General features: G+C 54.6%; 1 protein-coding gene and 1 long non-coding RNA gene across 2 annotated transcripts; both read right to left on the reverse strand.

The window, feature by feature from the left end:
* Window positions 1–304: 304 nt before the first annotated feature.
* On the reverse strand, window positions 305–1,888 carry LOC120502395. The gene is made up of 4 exons (XR_005627523.1): window positions 1,856–1,888; window positions 1,487–1,586; window positions 1,361–1,407; window positions 305–870 (listed from the first exon to the last, which is right to left on the reverse strand). It is a non-coding gene; the product is annotated as an uncharacterized LOC120502395 (long non-coding RNA).
* Window positions 1,889–8,071: 6,183 nt separating this feature from the next.
* LOC120502512 lies at window positions 8,072–17,288 on the reverse strand. The gene is made up of 13 exons (XM_039710010.1): window positions 17,163–17,288; window positions 15,486–15,680; window positions 14,672–14,917; window positions 12,946–13,182; window positions 12,317–12,604; window positions 11,993–12,090; window positions 11,569–11,761; window positions 10,859–10,967; window positions 10,292–10,506; window positions 9,575–9,683; window positions 9,139–9,185; window positions 8,663–8,734; window positions 8,072–8,524 (listed from the first exon to the last, which is right to left on the reverse strand). The coding sequence occupies exons 4-13, from the start codon at window positions 13,064–13,066 to the stop codon at window positions 8,460–8,462; spliced, it is 1,317 nt and encodes a 438-aa protein (XP_039565944.1). The 5' UTR covers window positions 13,067–13,182; window positions 14,672–14,917; window positions 15,486–15,680; window positions 17,163–17,288; the 3' UTR covers window positions 8,072–8,459.
* Window positions 17,289–17,598: the final 310 nt, after the last annotated feature.

Consider the following 17,598-nt stretch of genomic DNA (forward strand, 5'->3'; position numbering starts at 1 on the left):
TTTGACCTGGCCCAGGGCAGCAAGGGAGCTGAAAGCCCAGAGATCCCACAGCATGGGCACAGAATACACTCTTGGCCAAAATGTGTGTGGAGGGCCATCACCCTGGATGGATTCCCACCACACATCTGCTCCAAACTCACATTAGAGCTGTCCAGCTCAGCTCAGTAGGTCAGAAAAGCTGTCAGGCACCACCAGGGGAATGCAGGATCACAGCAGCCCTGCCCGTGGCTCCCCTCAACAAGGCACAGTGACTCCCTGCAGAGGAATATCACCTCCCAGGGGCAATGAGGGGAGCAGGCAGAAGTTGTGTGGGACAGGCAGCCCCTCCAATCCATAAGCCTTTATTTGTTGTCCAGACAGAACAGGCAGAGTCACAAAGCAGTCCAGGCAGGCCAAGCAAAGCCCTGAGTTTGGCTGAATATCAACAGAGAGAAGGATTGGGAACCCAGAGGACAGCAGGAGAATGCCATCAACCTGAGTCTGTGTGAGTCTGGGACTGGGAAATCTGGCATACAGATCCTGCCTCCAGGAAAGCAAAAATGAAAGCAAAGCCTGAAAAAAAGCATTACAGAAAGCCAGATTGAAAGGCCTTACAAAAGCAGTAAGCAAACCCTGGGAGTTGAAGGGGCTGAGGAATGAAAAAGCTCAGCCCTCCAGGGCCTTCTGTTTTCCTCTTGCCCTGCTGAATTGGATGAATTTCATGGGAGCCCCGTGCTGGTCACAGCCACAGGAGAGCCAGGAGACATGGCAGCCATCAGCACTGGGCTGGGGTTATCCTTCCCATTTTCTCCACGTTGTTCTCACTGCTCTGGATGTCTCCATGGTCCTGGCTGGGGCTGAAGTGCCTGATCTCCAGCCTAGCCACTTTACCTGTGGAGAAAAAGGGCACTCAGTGTCAGAGACAAGCTGGAGCATACGGCAGTGCCTGCCACAGCCCAACCCTTCCATCCCAGCTGTGCCCAGCCACAGAGCCCCAGAGGTGCTGTCAGTGCTGAGGTGAGAGCAGCAGCCCCTCAGCCTGACCCTCCTGAGACCCCTCCCTGCAGATCCCCAGGAGGGATGGCACAGACACGGGTCACTCAAAGACCTGAGCCTTTGGGATGCTCGTCTTTGCTCACCCCGTCCCTGCTCCAGGCAGGGAGCACTGCCTGGGACCAGGCTCTGCATCCACGTGGGGCTCAGTGGGCAGAGCCATCCTGATCATCCCCAGCCAAGGCAAATCAGGAGATGTATCAGTGCAGCATGCAAACTGCTGCTTCTCCTGAAACCCAACATCTCCAGGGAGATTGCTGCTCTCATCCCACCCCACATCCCGATAGCCCCCTCTGTGATGGTTGTCTGCAGAATTGCATTTTCCTACCTTTTTAATTAGCCTCCTTAGTTTGGTTGGGCAAGTACTTCCTTTTCCTGGAAAGGGAACAGGGAGTGCTGGGTAAGAAGCTGGCATTGTGTATGTACCTGCTGACCCTGTCCCCTCCCTACTCACCTGGAGTGCACAAGCCACAGGATGACTGCAACCACAAGGAGGACTGCTAGCACCACAACCAGTCCAATCACAATCCAATGCCACTGGCCCACAGTCTGCCCTGCAACAAACACAGAGGCAAGGGTGAGCGCCACAGCCTGGCCTCCTGCTGGCAATGGCCCCAAGAAGGGCAAAGGGTGTGTGCAAGTGTGTGCATCTTTGTCCTGGCTGAGGTTTCTTCTGGGAGAGAGCATCACCCCTTGCGCTATTCCACGTGAGACACAAAAGCACTTGTACTGAGCCAGCTTGTTTCCAGGGAAGCTGCCAGGCTGGCAAAAGGGAACAGGCAGGAGAGTGACTTGGGCACACCGGGAGCAAGGAGACACTTACCAACAGAGAAGCTGTAGCAGACACAGGTGAACTGTGTCTATTGGAGGGCCATGAGCAGGGGCTGAGGCCAGAGGAGGGTGCGAGAAGGGCAGAGGGAGGCTGCCCTTTGAAGGGCTGTAGATATGTGTACTGAGCCCGAGGACAGGTCACCCAGGTGTTGCAACCCTAGAGGCACTGTGGTGACATCCTCCACCAGAGTAATCTAAACTTCTCTTTTCTCTTGTGTAAAGCTGGATGCTGAAGGCTTTCTCTAAAAGAAAAGGAGAACGACTAAAGTTTCCATGAGTAATAGAGATGAAGGGTCCCCATTTACCCATGCATCATCTGAATTTGTCATGAGATCCCTCTCCATTCTCACTTGCTGTCTTTACAGAAACATGTTCTGGGCTTATGCAGAAGTGTAGACCACTGTTCTAGTGAAGTGGAGCAAAAGGATTCTTTTCACAAACACTGGTCTCTGGGAGTGGGAAACCAGCTGAACAGACTCACAGGTTGTGACGAGTTTGTCTTGACAGTTTTCTCCAGGACCGAGCTAAGAAGTGGCTTGCAAGGTCCCTGTCACACCGTGGAGACCTCTGTCCTCAGAGAGGACTTAAAGCATTCTGAGAACAATGTCACCAGCACACACACACACTCCCACTGCTGGAGAGCAGTGTTTTGCTGTGGAATGTCTCCCAAATCCACAGACCGAGGAGATGCTTGTAGCCATGCTAGGAGAACTCAACAGAATGGTGTAGCTCTCTGCAGAAGGGGCTTTCAGGAGGGAATTTCAGAGGATTACTCAAACCACAAGTTTTTCTGTGTCAGGAACCAGAAACAAGTACGCAAGAGGCACAGGAAACCCAGGGACGACACCCCAGAAGATGCATCACCATGTGTTGCACACCAACCTCCAAAAGCCTGCTAAACCCAGAGCAGAGCAGACCCAGGAAGTAAGCCCAGAGGACATGGAGCACTCACACTTCTGTGGGTATCTCCACAGCAAGAAGAATGTTGAGAATGACACAGAAAATGCTTGTGCAAACAAAAGCCAGATATTTACAGACTGGGAACTGTGGCTCATCCCAGCTGTCCCGTGCCCACACTTCCCAATGTGCCTGCACAGAGCTCCAGGCCGGGAGGTGAGGGTCTGCCCTAATCTGCCTTCTCCCAAAGGGGCCCAGAAGGGATCTCCCAAGGTGCAGACCAACTTTACCACAAAGGGAAGTGCTGTGAGAAGCCCTTGTGCAGAGGCTTTGCTCTCCAAGAGCCCTGGTGGCAGAAGACCAGAGATGCCCAGCTGAGCACCACAGCCAGCAGCTTTGTCCCCTGGCACCCCAGCCGGGCTGGATGGAAAGGGAGAGACTGAGGGTGCTCACTGCAGCTCTCTGAAAGGGGAGCAGGAGGAGTCTGGGGTCATGGTGCACTAGGAAATTGAATGGGAACCATGGGGTGGATTTCTCCAATGGCACAAGCGCTCCTGTTCAGTCAAACATCAGGACATTTTGGGGGAGACAGAGGAAAGCCAGAGTGCTGTGTCCCCTGGGCTACATCACAGCGAGAAGGGAGCAGCAAAGGGATCCTGCCTCCCCCGAACCCGCTGAGCTGTGTGGCTGCAGCCATCCTTTGGGGCCATGGGAGAGCACAACAGGAGCCATTTCCTCCTGGCCTGGAAGCAGGAGCTGCTTCCACAGCCTCCATCCTCACAGTGCTGGGCCCAAGGCAAAACCCTGACCTTCCCATGCTGTCCCAGCTCAGAGATGTTCTCAGGATATCCCCCTGCAAAGGATTATCCTCTTCTGATCCCTCCCTTACCAATGCACTCCACATTGGACTGAATGCGGACCCAGGCACCTCTGGAGTCTCTTCCACGCCAAAATTCTTTGTACAAACGTGTCCCATAATGATCATCATACTGGAATTGAGTCTGACACTGGATCTCAGTGAAGGACGGCTGGAAACCTTCAGGGCAGCTCAGCATCACTTTCGCTCCCTTCTTATAGTTCTCCTGGTCTGGTACCAGCTGGAGTCTGGAGTCCCTCTGAAGCCTTCTGCACCCTTCTGTCAGAGGTGAAAGTTGGTGGGTGAATTACTGTATTACTACTGCTCAAGCAATTTTCCCCATTCATTCAAAACTGAGGTGCAGAATCTGTGCAATCCATCAGGAACAGCTCTGTTCTTCCTGGGAGGGAGCATGAATGCCCTGAGCTGTGATAAGAGAGTGCTAAGCCTGCACCCACCATGCTGCAGAACCTGGAGGGGCCCAGCCCACATGGAACAAGCTGTGGTGCTCCTAGCCACACCAGCAGTAAAGCCCTCTGATCCTGCTTCAACAGTGGTGCCATGTGCTGGCCACAAACTCCACCACAAATCCTTCTCCCATGCTTTTTCCTTTGTGCACATCCTCCTGCCAGAAGGCCTCAGGGAGACCCTTATCACCAACACCCGCAGTGGTGACCTGCGGGCTGAACTTGACACCTGCCATTTCCCCGGGCAGCATGGAGCCCAAAACCTCCTGTGCCCCACACCCTGCTTTCTCTGCTCAGGAAGGACAGAGCAAGACAGCCCAGAGGGCTCCTGATCCCTCCCTTACCACTGCACTCCACGCTGGACCGAATGCGGACCCAGGCACTGCGGAAGTTTCTTCCAACCCAGACCTCTCTGTATACAGGTTTCCCACCAGAGAAGGACTGGACTTCGCTCGAACATTTGACATGGGTGAAGGACGGCTGGAAACCTTCAGGGCAGCTCAGCATCACTTCTTCATTCTTCTTATAATTCGCCTGGTCTGGTGCCAGCTGGAGTCTGGAGTCCCACTGGGGCCTTTGGCACATTTGCAAAGAAGGCTGCTGGCTTGTGGCAGGTGCCCTTGTCTGTTGAAGGCTCTGCAAGAAGGTTTGTGAGGCCTGAAGAGGTTTAAAAGACAACCTGCCTTCTCCCAAAGGGGCACAGAAGGGATCTCCCAAGGTGCAGACCAACTTTGCCACAAAGGGAAGTGCTGTGAGAAGCCCTTGTGCAGAGGCTTTTCTCTCCAAGAGCCCTGGTGGCAGAAGACCAGAGATGCCCAGCTGAGCACCACAGCCAGCAGCTTTGTCCCCTGGCACATGGCCATGACCCACCTCATACTCAGGCACCCTGCCACTGATCCTGTGCCAATCCATCTGTCTGGCAAAGCAGCAGCAAGCTTCCTCTTGCACTGCCCTCAGCAGGCACAGTGTCCCTCAGGGACACCTGGGGGTAGGATGAAAATGACACCTCCCTGAAGACCCTTCCCCTGATTCACAGTGTGTGAACTCATGCCCAATTCATACCCACTGTCTCCAGGGAATGATTGGCAAACTGCTTTTCTGGAGAGCATCACTGCACATCCAGCCCTGTGCTGTCTGTCCCCCAGAACCCCAGTGCACACTGCATTGCAGCTCCTGTCCCTGGGGCAGACAGAGGCTGCCCCAGCTGACACAGCCCTCAGGGGTCTGTCTGGGTTCCAGCCTGGGGCTGCAGGCAGTGAAGATGAATATCCAACACAGAGGAGGAAAGGCAGCAGAAGCTTCCAAAAGGAAGAAGCACTTCTTACCTGGTCCCTGGGGCACTATCTGGATGCTGAAAAAATCGTCCTCGCCATGTGCTGACAGTAGAGATGCAAGGGCCAGGAGAAACCTCAGAGGCAGTGACTGCAGGGCCATCCTAGTGTGAAGTCCCCAGGCAGGACTGAAATCTCAGACCCACTTGCTGCCTCTGAGCCCAGGCACCCGTATCTGACTGCAGGGCTTGCAACCACAGGAAGGAAACAGACACATCTCCTCATGAGATGTAGGAGCTTCCTCTTCGGGCAGGGAACCTCCCATCCCTGTCAGAACTTCTGCCTTTTGATATCTTTTTGCCTCAGGAGCATCCAGGCTCTGGGACTCAACAGAGAAGGAACCTTGTCACAAGATCCCTGAGTTTCCTCCCAAAACTCCCCTAGTTACTAGGGCATGCAAGAAGTGTTACTCCTGTTACTGAGGTAATATCCAAGTGCTTCCTGACACTGCGTGGGCTTTAGAGTGGTGATGAGTCACTTCCCCTCAATGATCACAGAAGATGGAGGACCTTTGGGACGCTACATAAAGACTGGTCAGAAGCACAGATAGGAATGGGGACACGAACTACAAGGAGTACTTCAGTGCCTGAAACAGTCTGTGGCCCTTCTGAAAGAAAACACTCAGCCCACACCCTCTCTCATCCTTCCCCGCTTCTCTATCCTCAGCTGCCTCCTCCTCCTGCTCCCTCTCAGGCTGGCAGCACTCTCCTCTGTCCCCAAGTGTGCAGGACATGCTGCCCTACAGTGCCAGCTGTGTGCTCGAGAAAACACAGTACTAAACCATGCCTCTTGCTCATCAGCAGCCACAGCTTTTCTCTTCCTCCAGAGCCTCCCATCCACTTTGGATGTCTCGGATTTCAGAAGGCTGGGTGGTCAGACATGGGTGGCTGCAGAGGCACAGAGACGTACTTGTCCCTCAGCTTTGCTTGTGGCACATGCACAGGACACGCTCCTGTCCAGGGTAAAGGGTGCCTGCTCATGGCTCCCTTCAACAAGGTGCAGGTAGCTCAGGGAACAGCACCTCACAAGGGCAATGAGGTGACTAGGCAGGAGCTGGGGGCAGCAGGTAGCGCTGTCCAAACCACAAGCCTTTATTGACTGTCCAGACAGAGCAGGTGGAGTCACGAGGCTGACAGCCCAGGGTATGACTAGGGACGGTGGGATGAAGGGGGAAGCAGGGTAGCCAAGGAGGTGGCAACTCTTCCCCCCTATCCCAAGCCTGCTCATTCCCCTTTTTCAACCAGAGGCACCCACACAGTATTGAATTTCTCTTCTCCTGTCTGCCCAATACCCACAAAGAGCTGCTCCATCAGGCAGACACGTCACACCAGCCACACTTCACAGGAAGGAGATATTTTGGTACCAGGTGCCAGTTGCAGGTACCGAGCTGATGAGCAGACAGCTCATATGAAGAACTGTCAAAACATGTCTTTACCAGCACATGCAAGTCATGCCAGGCTGAAAAGAAGCTGGAGAAGGGAAAGGTCAATTGCTCTGCGTTCTGACAGTGTACTCCTCCACAAGGAGAGCCTTCAGGCTGCCCCTCAGCCTCCAGGCTGCACTGGGTATTGGCAGGTTTGACAGGGGAGAGAGACAACACTGAAGCAAAAAAACCATAACAGCTTTGTGTTCAGGGCTGTAAAAAGCACAATAGGCACCAGCAATAGTGTGATTGTGTTCGAGGGTCCCAGGATGAGGGAAGAGATGAGAATCTTGACTCTATGTCTCAGAAGGCTGATATGTTATGTTATGTTATGTTATGTTATGTTATGTTAATGCTATACTAAAACTATACTAAAAAAATAGAGAGAAAGGATCCATCAGAAGGCTGGAAAGGAGTAGAAAGGAATTATAAAATCTTGTGACTGCTCACAGCCTTGACACAGGTGGCTGTCATTGGTCATCAAGTAAAAACAATTTCACATGCTGGGTAAACAATTCTCCAAATCACATTCCAAAGTGGCAAAACATGGAGAAGCTGAAGCTTCCCAGCTTCTCAGGAGAAAATATCCTGGCAAAAGGATTTTTCATAAAATGTGTGTGACACAACAGGCACTGAGTCCAGGGAGCTCAGGAGAGCCCCTGTACCCAAGGGCAGGAGGAGATGGAATCATCACAGGCAACACACAGAGCTGGAAAAAAGAGAAGTTGATTGCCCCATTTGCCAGCAGTGCAGCTCTCACCAAGGAGAGCCTTTGGAATCTCAGGATCCAGGCTGCACTGGGCACTGGCACCCCACAGGGTGGGAGACAGTGGCTGTTGGAGGGATGGGACAGCAGCCAAGAGCCAGCAGATCCCAAAGGCTGCAGGACACAGATGCCCCAAGAGGGCCAGTGCCAGCTGCACCTCACAAAATGGGAGATGGGAGAGGACACAGACCCACAGAGAGGTCCAGCCATGCAAGTGGAGATGGTGTTACCTATAGGATGGGGAGGAGGGAAAGCAGCCACCCAAAGCATTGCACTGGGAGCAATGCAGCACCTCAGGTGTGCTTCCTTGGAGCTGTCAGGGGCTGGAAAAGCCTACTCCAAGCTCCTCCACGGAGATTCATGGGGTCAAGACTTTCACAGACAAAACAAGGAGGACTCATGACAAGGTGGGAGCTTTTGTGGGCCAGGCAGCCCCTGCAAATGACAAAAATTTATTGGTTTTTCCAGATACAGCAGCAAAGTGGCCAGGGCAGCACAGCTAGGCCAAACTCAAGCAGAGGACAGGGTATAGATGGATACAAGAACACAGCCTGGAAAGAGGAGTTGTGAGCTCCTCCAATCTCAGGGAATATATGCAGGCACCAAGATGCTGGTGAGATGGCTATGCCAGAGCACTCGAAAACTACCAGGACATATCCTTGCTGTCATGAGGAGGTCATCCCATGCCTAAAGCTGCTCCTGTGCTGTGACAGAGGACTCTGGAGCTTGATGAAGAAGAAAATTTTGGGGGGAAGCAATAACTCATGGGATAACTCATTGTCATGCTTCTGGTGGTGGAGGACCAAGTCTTGAGAAGGGAAGTGCCTCAGATGTCCACTCCAGCTGCTCTTCTTCCTCACTGCTGAGTCTCATGAACAAGCGGGGAGCGGGGAAATGGCTCTCCAGCCTGGCCACACTTACCTGAGGAGAGCAAGAGAACCCAGGGCAGAGGCTGCTGCTTGCCCTCGGCAACGTGAGGAGCTCAGCAACCATCAGAGCTGGCAGTCTCCACTCTCTCTGTGCCATGTGGGCTCACAGGCAGGACAACCTATTTCCTACCTGCATCCTTCTCAAGAAAATTCTCGATCACGCAGTAATTATCCCCATGTACATTCTCATAGGGCTGGAGATCTGGAGGGGACAAGAGGACAGAAACAGCCTGAGGGACCCGGGGGCTGTGGGAGAAGCAGCAGGGCAGCCTCAGGCAGGCAGCATCGCCAAGGGCAGCAGATCATCCTGGGATGCACACCTTCAGGACAGCAGGGCTGGGAAGAGCTGCTGCCTACTCCAGAGAGAGTGAGGAGGAGCAGTTCCCAGTCCCTCACTGGTGTCTCAGGGACACCCCAGCCAGGAGCTGCTGGAAGAGGCTACTGAGCAGGGTCTCCGCTGGGAGTGGATGTGGGAAACATTGGACAGGTCAGCCAAAGCCAGCTGGGCTGCCTGGAGCTGCCTCAGGATGCCACTAGGCCCTCCTGAAATACACTGCTCCCCTCCCAGCTCCAGCCCTGCAGTCCCCTCTGTGCTGGGAATCCTACCTGTGTACTGATCCTCCTCAGCATTTCTGGGCAAGGCCTTCTTTTTTCTGGGAAGGCAAAGGGCAGTCCTGAGTCAGGGAGAGGCTGACCTGGGCCAGACCCTGCTGAGCCCAGCAGCAGTGGCATGGGGGGTTCTGCACACCCTCCCTCTGCCCTGGCAGGCATCGCCCACCTACACCCCAGGGGACAGCAGTGGCAGCTGCACCAGCAACAAGGGGAGAGGGTCCCTCAGCACACACGGCCCCATCCCAGCCCTGAAGAAGACACTTAGACCACAGCTAGGAGCCCTAGAGCAAATTTGTGTTAGGACCAGCCAGCTGCATCATCTGCACCCAGAGAATGGTGGGAGCAGCTGGGGACCCCTCTCTACCCCACCCACCCCACAGCACAGCATGGCCTGAGACAGAACCGAGACTCCAAATCTCCTGCAACTCACCTGAACAGCATGAACCAGATGACCCCAGCAGACAAGGGGATCAACAGCACCACCACCACCACTACAGTGACTGCTGACCCAGGCCAAGGGCCTGGAGGCTGCCCTGAAACTAACACACAGAGAGAGAGCAGTGGGTGCCAAGCCTGCGCCGTGCACCAGCAGTGGTGCACCAGCCTTGCTGCTGGGTGTCTGCACGTGTAGAAATGCATGTCCAGACCCTGCTGCCCTGGCTGCTGCAGGGACAGGCAGCAAGCCTTCCCCTGCCTGCACGTCTGCTTGGGTAGGGCAGAGGGAGGCTCTGGAGCACAGGGCCTTGTCCCATGGCCCCAGCTGGAAGGTCTGGCAGCCTGCTCAGCCATCCTGCACACTGCAGAACACAGACCCAGGCTCAGCAGCCCTCGTGCTCTCTGACCTTGAGCCACCTGTGCACCCAAATGCAGGGATGGGTGTCACCTTCTTCAGTGGAACAGTAGAGGGGGCAGGTCTGGTATCAAAGGCACACACAGTGGCTGAAGTGGTGCAGGCCCTCTGCGGACCTGCCAATGAAAGCCCTCAAGGAAGGACTCCCCCAGCTTCATCCTTGCTGAGCCCACACTCCCTGCCCCTGTCCGAGCTGGGACACGGTGGGTGCACACACAGGTCTGGAGGCTGCTCCAGACTCAGCACTCACCCCCTGAGAGGCCACCCCAACAAGACACAGGGCAGAACAACCATTACCCCGGACGTAGGCTTCAAATTCCAGTTGTGATGCAGCCCCAGCCCCAGCTGCCGTCAGGCCCTGCACTGTCACCAGGTATTTGCTGCCAGCTGTCTGATGAGGTGGCGCATATGCAGAGACAGAATGGTTCAACAACACCTGACTGAAATCAAGGTAGCTGCCGTCCTCTACTCTCACGGTGGTGATGTTCAGCTGGAGGAAGGACAAGGAGCTGCTAGACAATAGCACCAACATCCTGCTTCTGCACTGGGCAGCTCTGTGGAGAGGGGCTGCCTCCCTCTGCCCTGGCAGGCATCGCCCACCTACACCCCAGGGGACAGCAGTGGCAGCTGCACCAGCAACAAGGGGAGAGGGTCCCTCAGCACACACGGCCCCATCCCAGCCCTGAAGAAGACACTTAGACCACAGCTAGGAGCCCTAGAGCAAATTTGTGTTAGGACCAGCCAGCTGCATCATCTGCACCCAGAGAATGGTGGGAGCAGCTGGGGACCCCTCTCTACCCCACCCACCCCACAGCACAGCATGGCCTGAGACAGAACCGAGACTCCAAATCTCCTGCAACTCACCTGAACAGCATGAACCAGATGACCCCAGCAGACAAGGGGATCAACAGCACCACCACCACCACTACAGTGACTGCTGACCCAGGCCAAGGGCCTGGAGGCTGCCCTGAAACTAACACACAGAGAGAGAGCAGTGGGTGCCAAGCCTGCGCCGTGCACCAGCAGTGGTGCACCAGCCTTGCTGCTGGGTGTCTGCACGTGTAGAAATGCATGTCCAGACCCTGCTGCCCTGGCTGCTGCAGGGACAGGCAGCAAGCCTTCCCCTGCCTGCACGTCTGCTTGGGTAGGGCAGAGGGAGGCTCTGGAGCACAGGGCCTTGTCCCATGGCCCCAGCTGGAGGGTCTGGCAGCCTGCTCAGCCATCCTGCAGAACACAGACCCAGGCTCAGCAGCCCTCGTGCTCTCTGACCTTGAGCCACCTGTGCACCCAAATGCAGGGATGGGTGTCACCTTCTTCAGTGGAACAGTAGAGGGGGCAGGTCTGGTATCAAAGGCACACACAGTGGCTGAAGTGGTGCAGGCCCTCTGCGGACCTGCCAATGAAAGCCCTCAAGGAAGGACTCCCCCAGCTTCATCCTTGCTGAGCCCACACTCCCTGCCCCTGTCCGAGCTGGGACACGGTGGGTGCACACACAGGTCTGGAGGCTGCTCCAGACTCAGCACTCACCCCCTGAGAGGCCACCCCAACAAGACACAGGGCAGAACAACCATTACCCCGGACGTAGGCTTCAAATTCCAGTTGTGATGCAGCCCCAGCCCCAGCTGCCGTCAGGCCCTGCACTGTCACCAGGTATTTGCTGCCAGCTGTCTGATGAGGTGGCGCATATGCAGAGACAGAATGGTTCAACAACACCTGACTGAAATCAAGGTAGCTGCCGTCCTCTACTCTCACGGTGGTGATGTTCAGCTGGAGGAAGGACAAGGAGCTGCTAGACAATAGCACCAACATCCTGCTTCTGCACTGGGCAGCTCTGTGGAGAGGGGCTGGACACTAGAGGGGACCTGCCCCTACCAGAACACCAGCAGGGTACAGCCTGTGGGCTCTGGCCAAGGAGGGCTCCCCTCTCTCCTCAGGCTGTCTGCACAGAGCTCCAGGCAAGGTGAAGGGGACCACAGGCACTCCGTGGACTCCTGGTACCTGGTATCCAGTGATCTCCCCTTTGCAGGAGGGCAGTGCCTCCCACCTGATGGTCCCTGTTTTGGAATCCATCCTCAGATTCTCTGGCTTGTCTGGCACTAGAAGCAGAGGGGAACAGGATCATGCCTGGATAGCAATTATTTGTCCCCCACAAAGGCTGCTTGTGCCTCTGCAGCCAAAATGGTGTGGTGAGGAGGGGGAAGGCCCTTCCCCAGATCCCCACAGGCTGCAAGCAGCTCTGACCCCAGGATCATCACAGCAGGGAGCAGATGCTCTGACTGAGCTTCAGGGTGACAGGCACCCTGACATTTCATGTAAACATACCCATTTCCTTTGTCATGATGAGGTCTGTGTACAGGATTGTGCTAGGCAGCAGGGAGATGATGACACTGTAGACCGTGAAGGGCTGCAGAGGGGAGCAGATGAATGTTCCCTTCTGGCCTAGTAGTTTCTCCTCTACCTTCACGTCCTCAGCCTCACAGTTTGAGGAATGGTACTCCATCCGGCACCTGGCCCGAATGTGGTGGCACATACGAGGGAATTTGCAGGTCCAGTTCAGTTTGATGCTGGTGCTGGAAACCTCCAGGTTCTCATGGAAAACCTGGAGGACATCTGTGAAGGGAACATTTCAAGAGGATCACTCCCTCCCTCCCCTCCAAGCCCTGACATCAGACTCCATCAACCCCCCCATTCCCTCACTTGCCTGTCCCCAGCACAGAGTAGACAAGGACATTCTGCCTTCTCCCAGACTACACGTGCCAGAGTTGCCAACAGCACTGACATAAACCTGGCATGCTTCCAGAATTTTCTCTGGAATTCTCTGCTGTGCCCTGACCACCCTGAGCACGGGGCACTGATGCTGTGCCACACATGCAGAATTGCTCTCCATGCCTGGGGAGGACAGACTGAGAGCACTGGGACAGTGTCTGGCTTTGTCTGGCTTGCTCACTTACCCACACAGGTCAAGGTCTCTTCCACAAGGTGCCAGGTGTCTGTGCCACTCTTCACTATCCAGCCACTGCGAGGAATCATGGAACCTTCCTGTGGCTTCAATGCCACACATTTGATCTCCATGTATGGAGGCCAGTACCCCTCAGGACACCGTATCTTCACCACTTCATTTGGGTTGAAGGTCCCTTGTTCTTGGTTAAAGAAAAACTTGGAGTCCCACTGGGGCTTCTGGCATTTCTCTGCACCAACAAGATGGGAAAGCGTTAGCAGGGCATGGAGCAGGGCATCCCCTTCCCTGGCCCTTCAGAGGAAAAGGTGAGCTCCAGGACACTGCACAGAGCAGCCCTTCCACATCAGTTCTTGGCAAGAGGATGAGGACAAGAAGGACTCCAAACTTCTTCCCCCAGGTCTCCTGGGAAGGCCTAGGAGGAGCTGGAGTCAGGGACTGAGGGGTTTGTACTGTGCACAAAGCCTCTGGTGCCCTGTTTGTCGCTCAGGCAGGATGACAACACCCTGATTCCTCCTGAGAAGGCAAAAACTCTGAGCCCCAAAGCTGCCTCTGCAGTGACAGCACGCAGCAGGGCCAGGGAGGGGGAACCAGCACACGAGGAGAGGGACACGCCTTTACCTTGTCCCCTGTGCCACAAACACCTGTCAGACCTGCAGCACTGTAGCCCTGACTTTTCAGCACATGACCAGAAGCCCTTAGGGAGACTTGTATGTGCCACACACCACCCAGCCCCCTGTGAGCACAGCCTGAAGCCCTGCATGGTCCCTGGCCTCCTGTGCCATGGGCAGTGCTGGTTACTGCCCAAATGGCTACTTTGGTATCAAGGGAGGGACCTTTGTACCAAAACTCCCTCCTTTAGGCCCTCAGGGACTAAAGCCGGCATCAGCCATCTCCCCTCCAGGGAACCCCAGGGCAGGCACAGAGCAGACTCGGGAGCTGCCTGGACACTGTCTTCAGCAGCACCTGCCCCAGGCAGCACAGAGCCAGCAGCTGCCTGTGCCCCCCAGGCTGCCTTCCCTGCTCAGGGAGGACAGAGCAGGGCAGTCAGGAATGCTCCTGAAGCCTCCTTACCAAGGCACTGTACCCTTGGGCTGAATGTTGGTCACACTGCCTGTCCTGTCCTTTCCAGTCCAAGCTTCTCTGTGTATAGGTTTTCCATTGATAACGGACAGAACTTTTCCTGTACATTTTACATGGGTAAAGGGTGCCTGGAAACCCTTGGGATAGCTCAGAATCACTTCATTTTTCCTGTAACTTTCCCGGTCTGGTGCCAGCTGGAGTCTGGAGTCCCAGTGGGGTTTTTGGCATGTTTCTGGCAGAGGTGAAAGTGCATGTTAGTTGGGCTGGGAGGTTTCAAGGAGGAGAAGAGTATGTGGTGAATCCTCAGCAATCCCCAGCAGACCCTCTAGCCAATGAAAGGAGAGGGAAGGTGACACATCCATCTGCTCTGATGGGACACCTTGGCAAGGCCGGTTGGGATGGGGCTTTCCCTGTGGGTGAGTGTCAGCTGGGGCCTGTCCAGGCAGGTGGTGCACAAGGATGTGCCAGAATTCAGTCAGGGAATGGTCTCAGGTATCAAATGCCTGAGATCCAAGCGGCCCTGACATGGCATTAGAATTGCATCCCTGGCCACAATGATGATGGAAGCTCAGAGATGGATGAACGGGGCAGAGATTGACCAGAGTTCGTTAGGAAGCACTTCCTGACACCCTGCTTACCAATGCACTCTATGTTCTCCTGAACCTGAATCCACACACCACTGCTGATTCTTCCCAGCCACACATCTTCCTTTAGGGACGTGGAATAATTCAGTGGCTGCACCCCGTTTGCACATTTGACATGGGTGAAGGACGGCTGGAAACTACCATTGCAGCTCAGAGTCACTTCTTCATTCACTGTGTAGCTGTCACGGGCTGGTGCCAGCTGGAGTCTGGGGTCCCACCAAGCAGGCCTTTGGCATGTTTCTGTCAGAGGTAAAATTGTGTGAGTACTTCTGGGAGGTTATCAGAGGAGGCTTGGGACAGGTCTCTCGTGACTCTGACTATTCACCCCGACACACACGAGTCTCATGTGCCCAGGCACCCTCCAAGCACACAGGGCTCCTCATCACCCCACCTCCAGGACTCACAAGCCTCCCTTGGATTCTGCCCCTCCATGGGGTATTTAAGCCCCCATTTTCTTGTCTCCCTCATGCACAGGTGAGGCAGGCTGCAGTCACAGCCTCCCACACTCTAGACAACCCAAACCCTAGAGAAGCTTTCCAGGCAAAAAGCAGAACCCCTGCAGCTATTCCTACTTCATGCTGAGGCAGGAGGTGCTGGCTGGGAAGGATTCCTCTCCCCAGGAGCACAGACCCCAGCAGGTGCCTGCAGCAAGGTGCTGAGACAAAAAGAGCCTTGTCAGTGCCAGGACACGGGGAAAGCCAAGGCATGCGGGTCTGCCATTCCTGCACTGTCATGTGCATGACCAGGCCACAGAGGGTCTGCCACCAGCTCAGGACCCTGGGTCAGGGTGGTGCAGGGCTGTGCTCACCCTTGCAGGTGGGAATCTCATTCCACAGGATCCGGCCCCCTCTGGAAATGCATTGAATCTGCGGGACAGATGGTGCAAACTTCCCAGGAATCTTCCCTTCACAGCTGAGCTGCACCACTTCGTTCAAGGCAAAGTCACTCCTCTCTGGAGTAAACCGCAGTTTGGGGTCCCAGTCGGAGGGAATTTTACATTTTCCTGTGTGCAAAGGCCAGGAGGCAGAGCCTGAGGGTCACTGGGCTCCAGCAGCATCCATGAGGATGAGGGAGCTCCATCCAGAGGGGTGCCAGTCCCTGTCTCTTCAGAGGGGTGACAGAGATGGCACCTCCAGGATGAGCCCCATCCCCCAGATGCTTTATCCCTCCCCACAGCCTCAGGGGCACTGCAGGAGGGTTATCCACAGGGTTATCCTGCTGCTTGGAGACACCCCAATCAGAGAAGTCCAGCAGCCTGGGGGATGCTGCTCTCTCCCACAAATACAGGGGCTGTGGGAGTGCACCAGGCCCAGGAAGTTTCTACTGCCGTTCCAGACTCCACAGCTTGGTCCCTTAGAGTGAGTGCCAGCAGCAATGGTAAATAACAGGAGTAAAGTTGCAGATAGCAAGAGAAAAAATCAAGCAATTCTGCAGTGGAGGCAGTAACTACAGGAATGAGGCAGACAAAATGAATCGTCTAAGTCCTTGAAAGGGGAGAAACAAAAAAACAACACCCTTCTCATCCAGGATGTTTACCTGTGAGCTAGAAAACACCCAGTTTTGATGAGTTTTGTTACATTATTCATTACCCTAGTGATGAATCCTTGCTCTTAATTGTAGTAAAAATCCCACGTTCTCAGTTCATATGCCTCTTTCTCTCAAAAAGACCACCACTCCTAGCATGTACCATGATTTCTTGGAACACAGTGCTTTTACAGTAAAGAAGGGAAAAGATGAGTCATAGTAACGCAGGCAAGCAGTGACTTCAGTAAGAAGATTGTATCTCTGTCAGTATACCTGTTTTTTTCTGCCTCGGTGTACTGGCTATGTGGATTTGCCACCAAGCACATTTTTCTGTGCAGAACTGTAAATAAATACCCTGACTCTGTGTGTTAATCAGTTTTTTCCACACTGGGTGAAAGAAGCTTTCAACTAGAGTCTGCCCCTCACACCACCTAAGTTCACACCAGTGGTCACAAAGCTCACACCCTGCCCAATGTGCTAAGCCTAACCTCTGCACTTCACCCAAAGTGAGTCTGCCTTGTCCTGCCCTGGCAGACATGTCACCTAGACTTGCTCACTCAGTGCAAAACAAGTCCATGAGGAGGCACTGGGCATGGAGCTGGCCTTCCCTGAAGGAGGATAAAATACCTCTCTCCAGCTACAGCTGCCCACTTCCCTCAAGCCAGCACTCACCACTTCCCTTTTCTGGCAGCAGGTTTCCACGCCATCATGGCAACCCTCTTCCCAGCTCTCCACCCCAAAGGACAGTGGTCACCAGCTCCATCCTTTTAGACCACACAGTGCATGCATGAAACTTCCTTCCCCTCAACAGAGTCTTTCCCAGTGCCCCCAGAGCACACACCTTACTGACAGAAAACTACCTGACAGACATGAAACCCTTGACTGGGTCCCAGCCTCGTCAGGCATCCCCCTCACACACCTTCCCCCCTCCTGCCATTAAACACCCTGAAGTAACACACACCCTGCCCGAGGGTGACATTCTTTTGGGTCAGTCCCAGACATGAGCACAGACTAGGAGAGAAGAGGTTCCATCCTGGCCTGGAAAGCTGAGAGCTGCCCACTGCTGGAAGGGTGTCGGGGTCGGCTGTTACTCGTCTCTGCCCCAGCGTGGGAAAATGTGGTTCTGGGCAGGCCGTGCTTTGAAGAAGGAGTCTGGACTCTTGCTTTTCGGTCTTCAGTTGAGTTTATTGTTCCTTATCTACAGAGTTTTTCTGTCTGTCCAGCCAAGGTCTGATCAGCAAGACAGCCAAGGACACTCTCCCTCGCCCACGGGGCAGTTGTCTCTTTTATAGTAAAAACTACATATAAGATATTTACCTTCTATTTCCAATACTTTTCACCCTTGTTAACAAGGGCACCTGCACCATGAACCAATGCACACGTGCCAACATCATCCT

This window comes from Passer montanus, unplaced genomic scaffold (assembly GCF_014805655.1).
Source record: "Passer montanus isolate IOZ18808 unplaced genomic scaffold, ASM1480565v1 scaffold22, whole genome shotgun sequence".
NCBI classification, from domain to species: domain Eukaryota; kingdom Metazoa; phylum Chordata; class Aves; order Passeriformes; family Passeridae; genus Passer; species Passer montanus.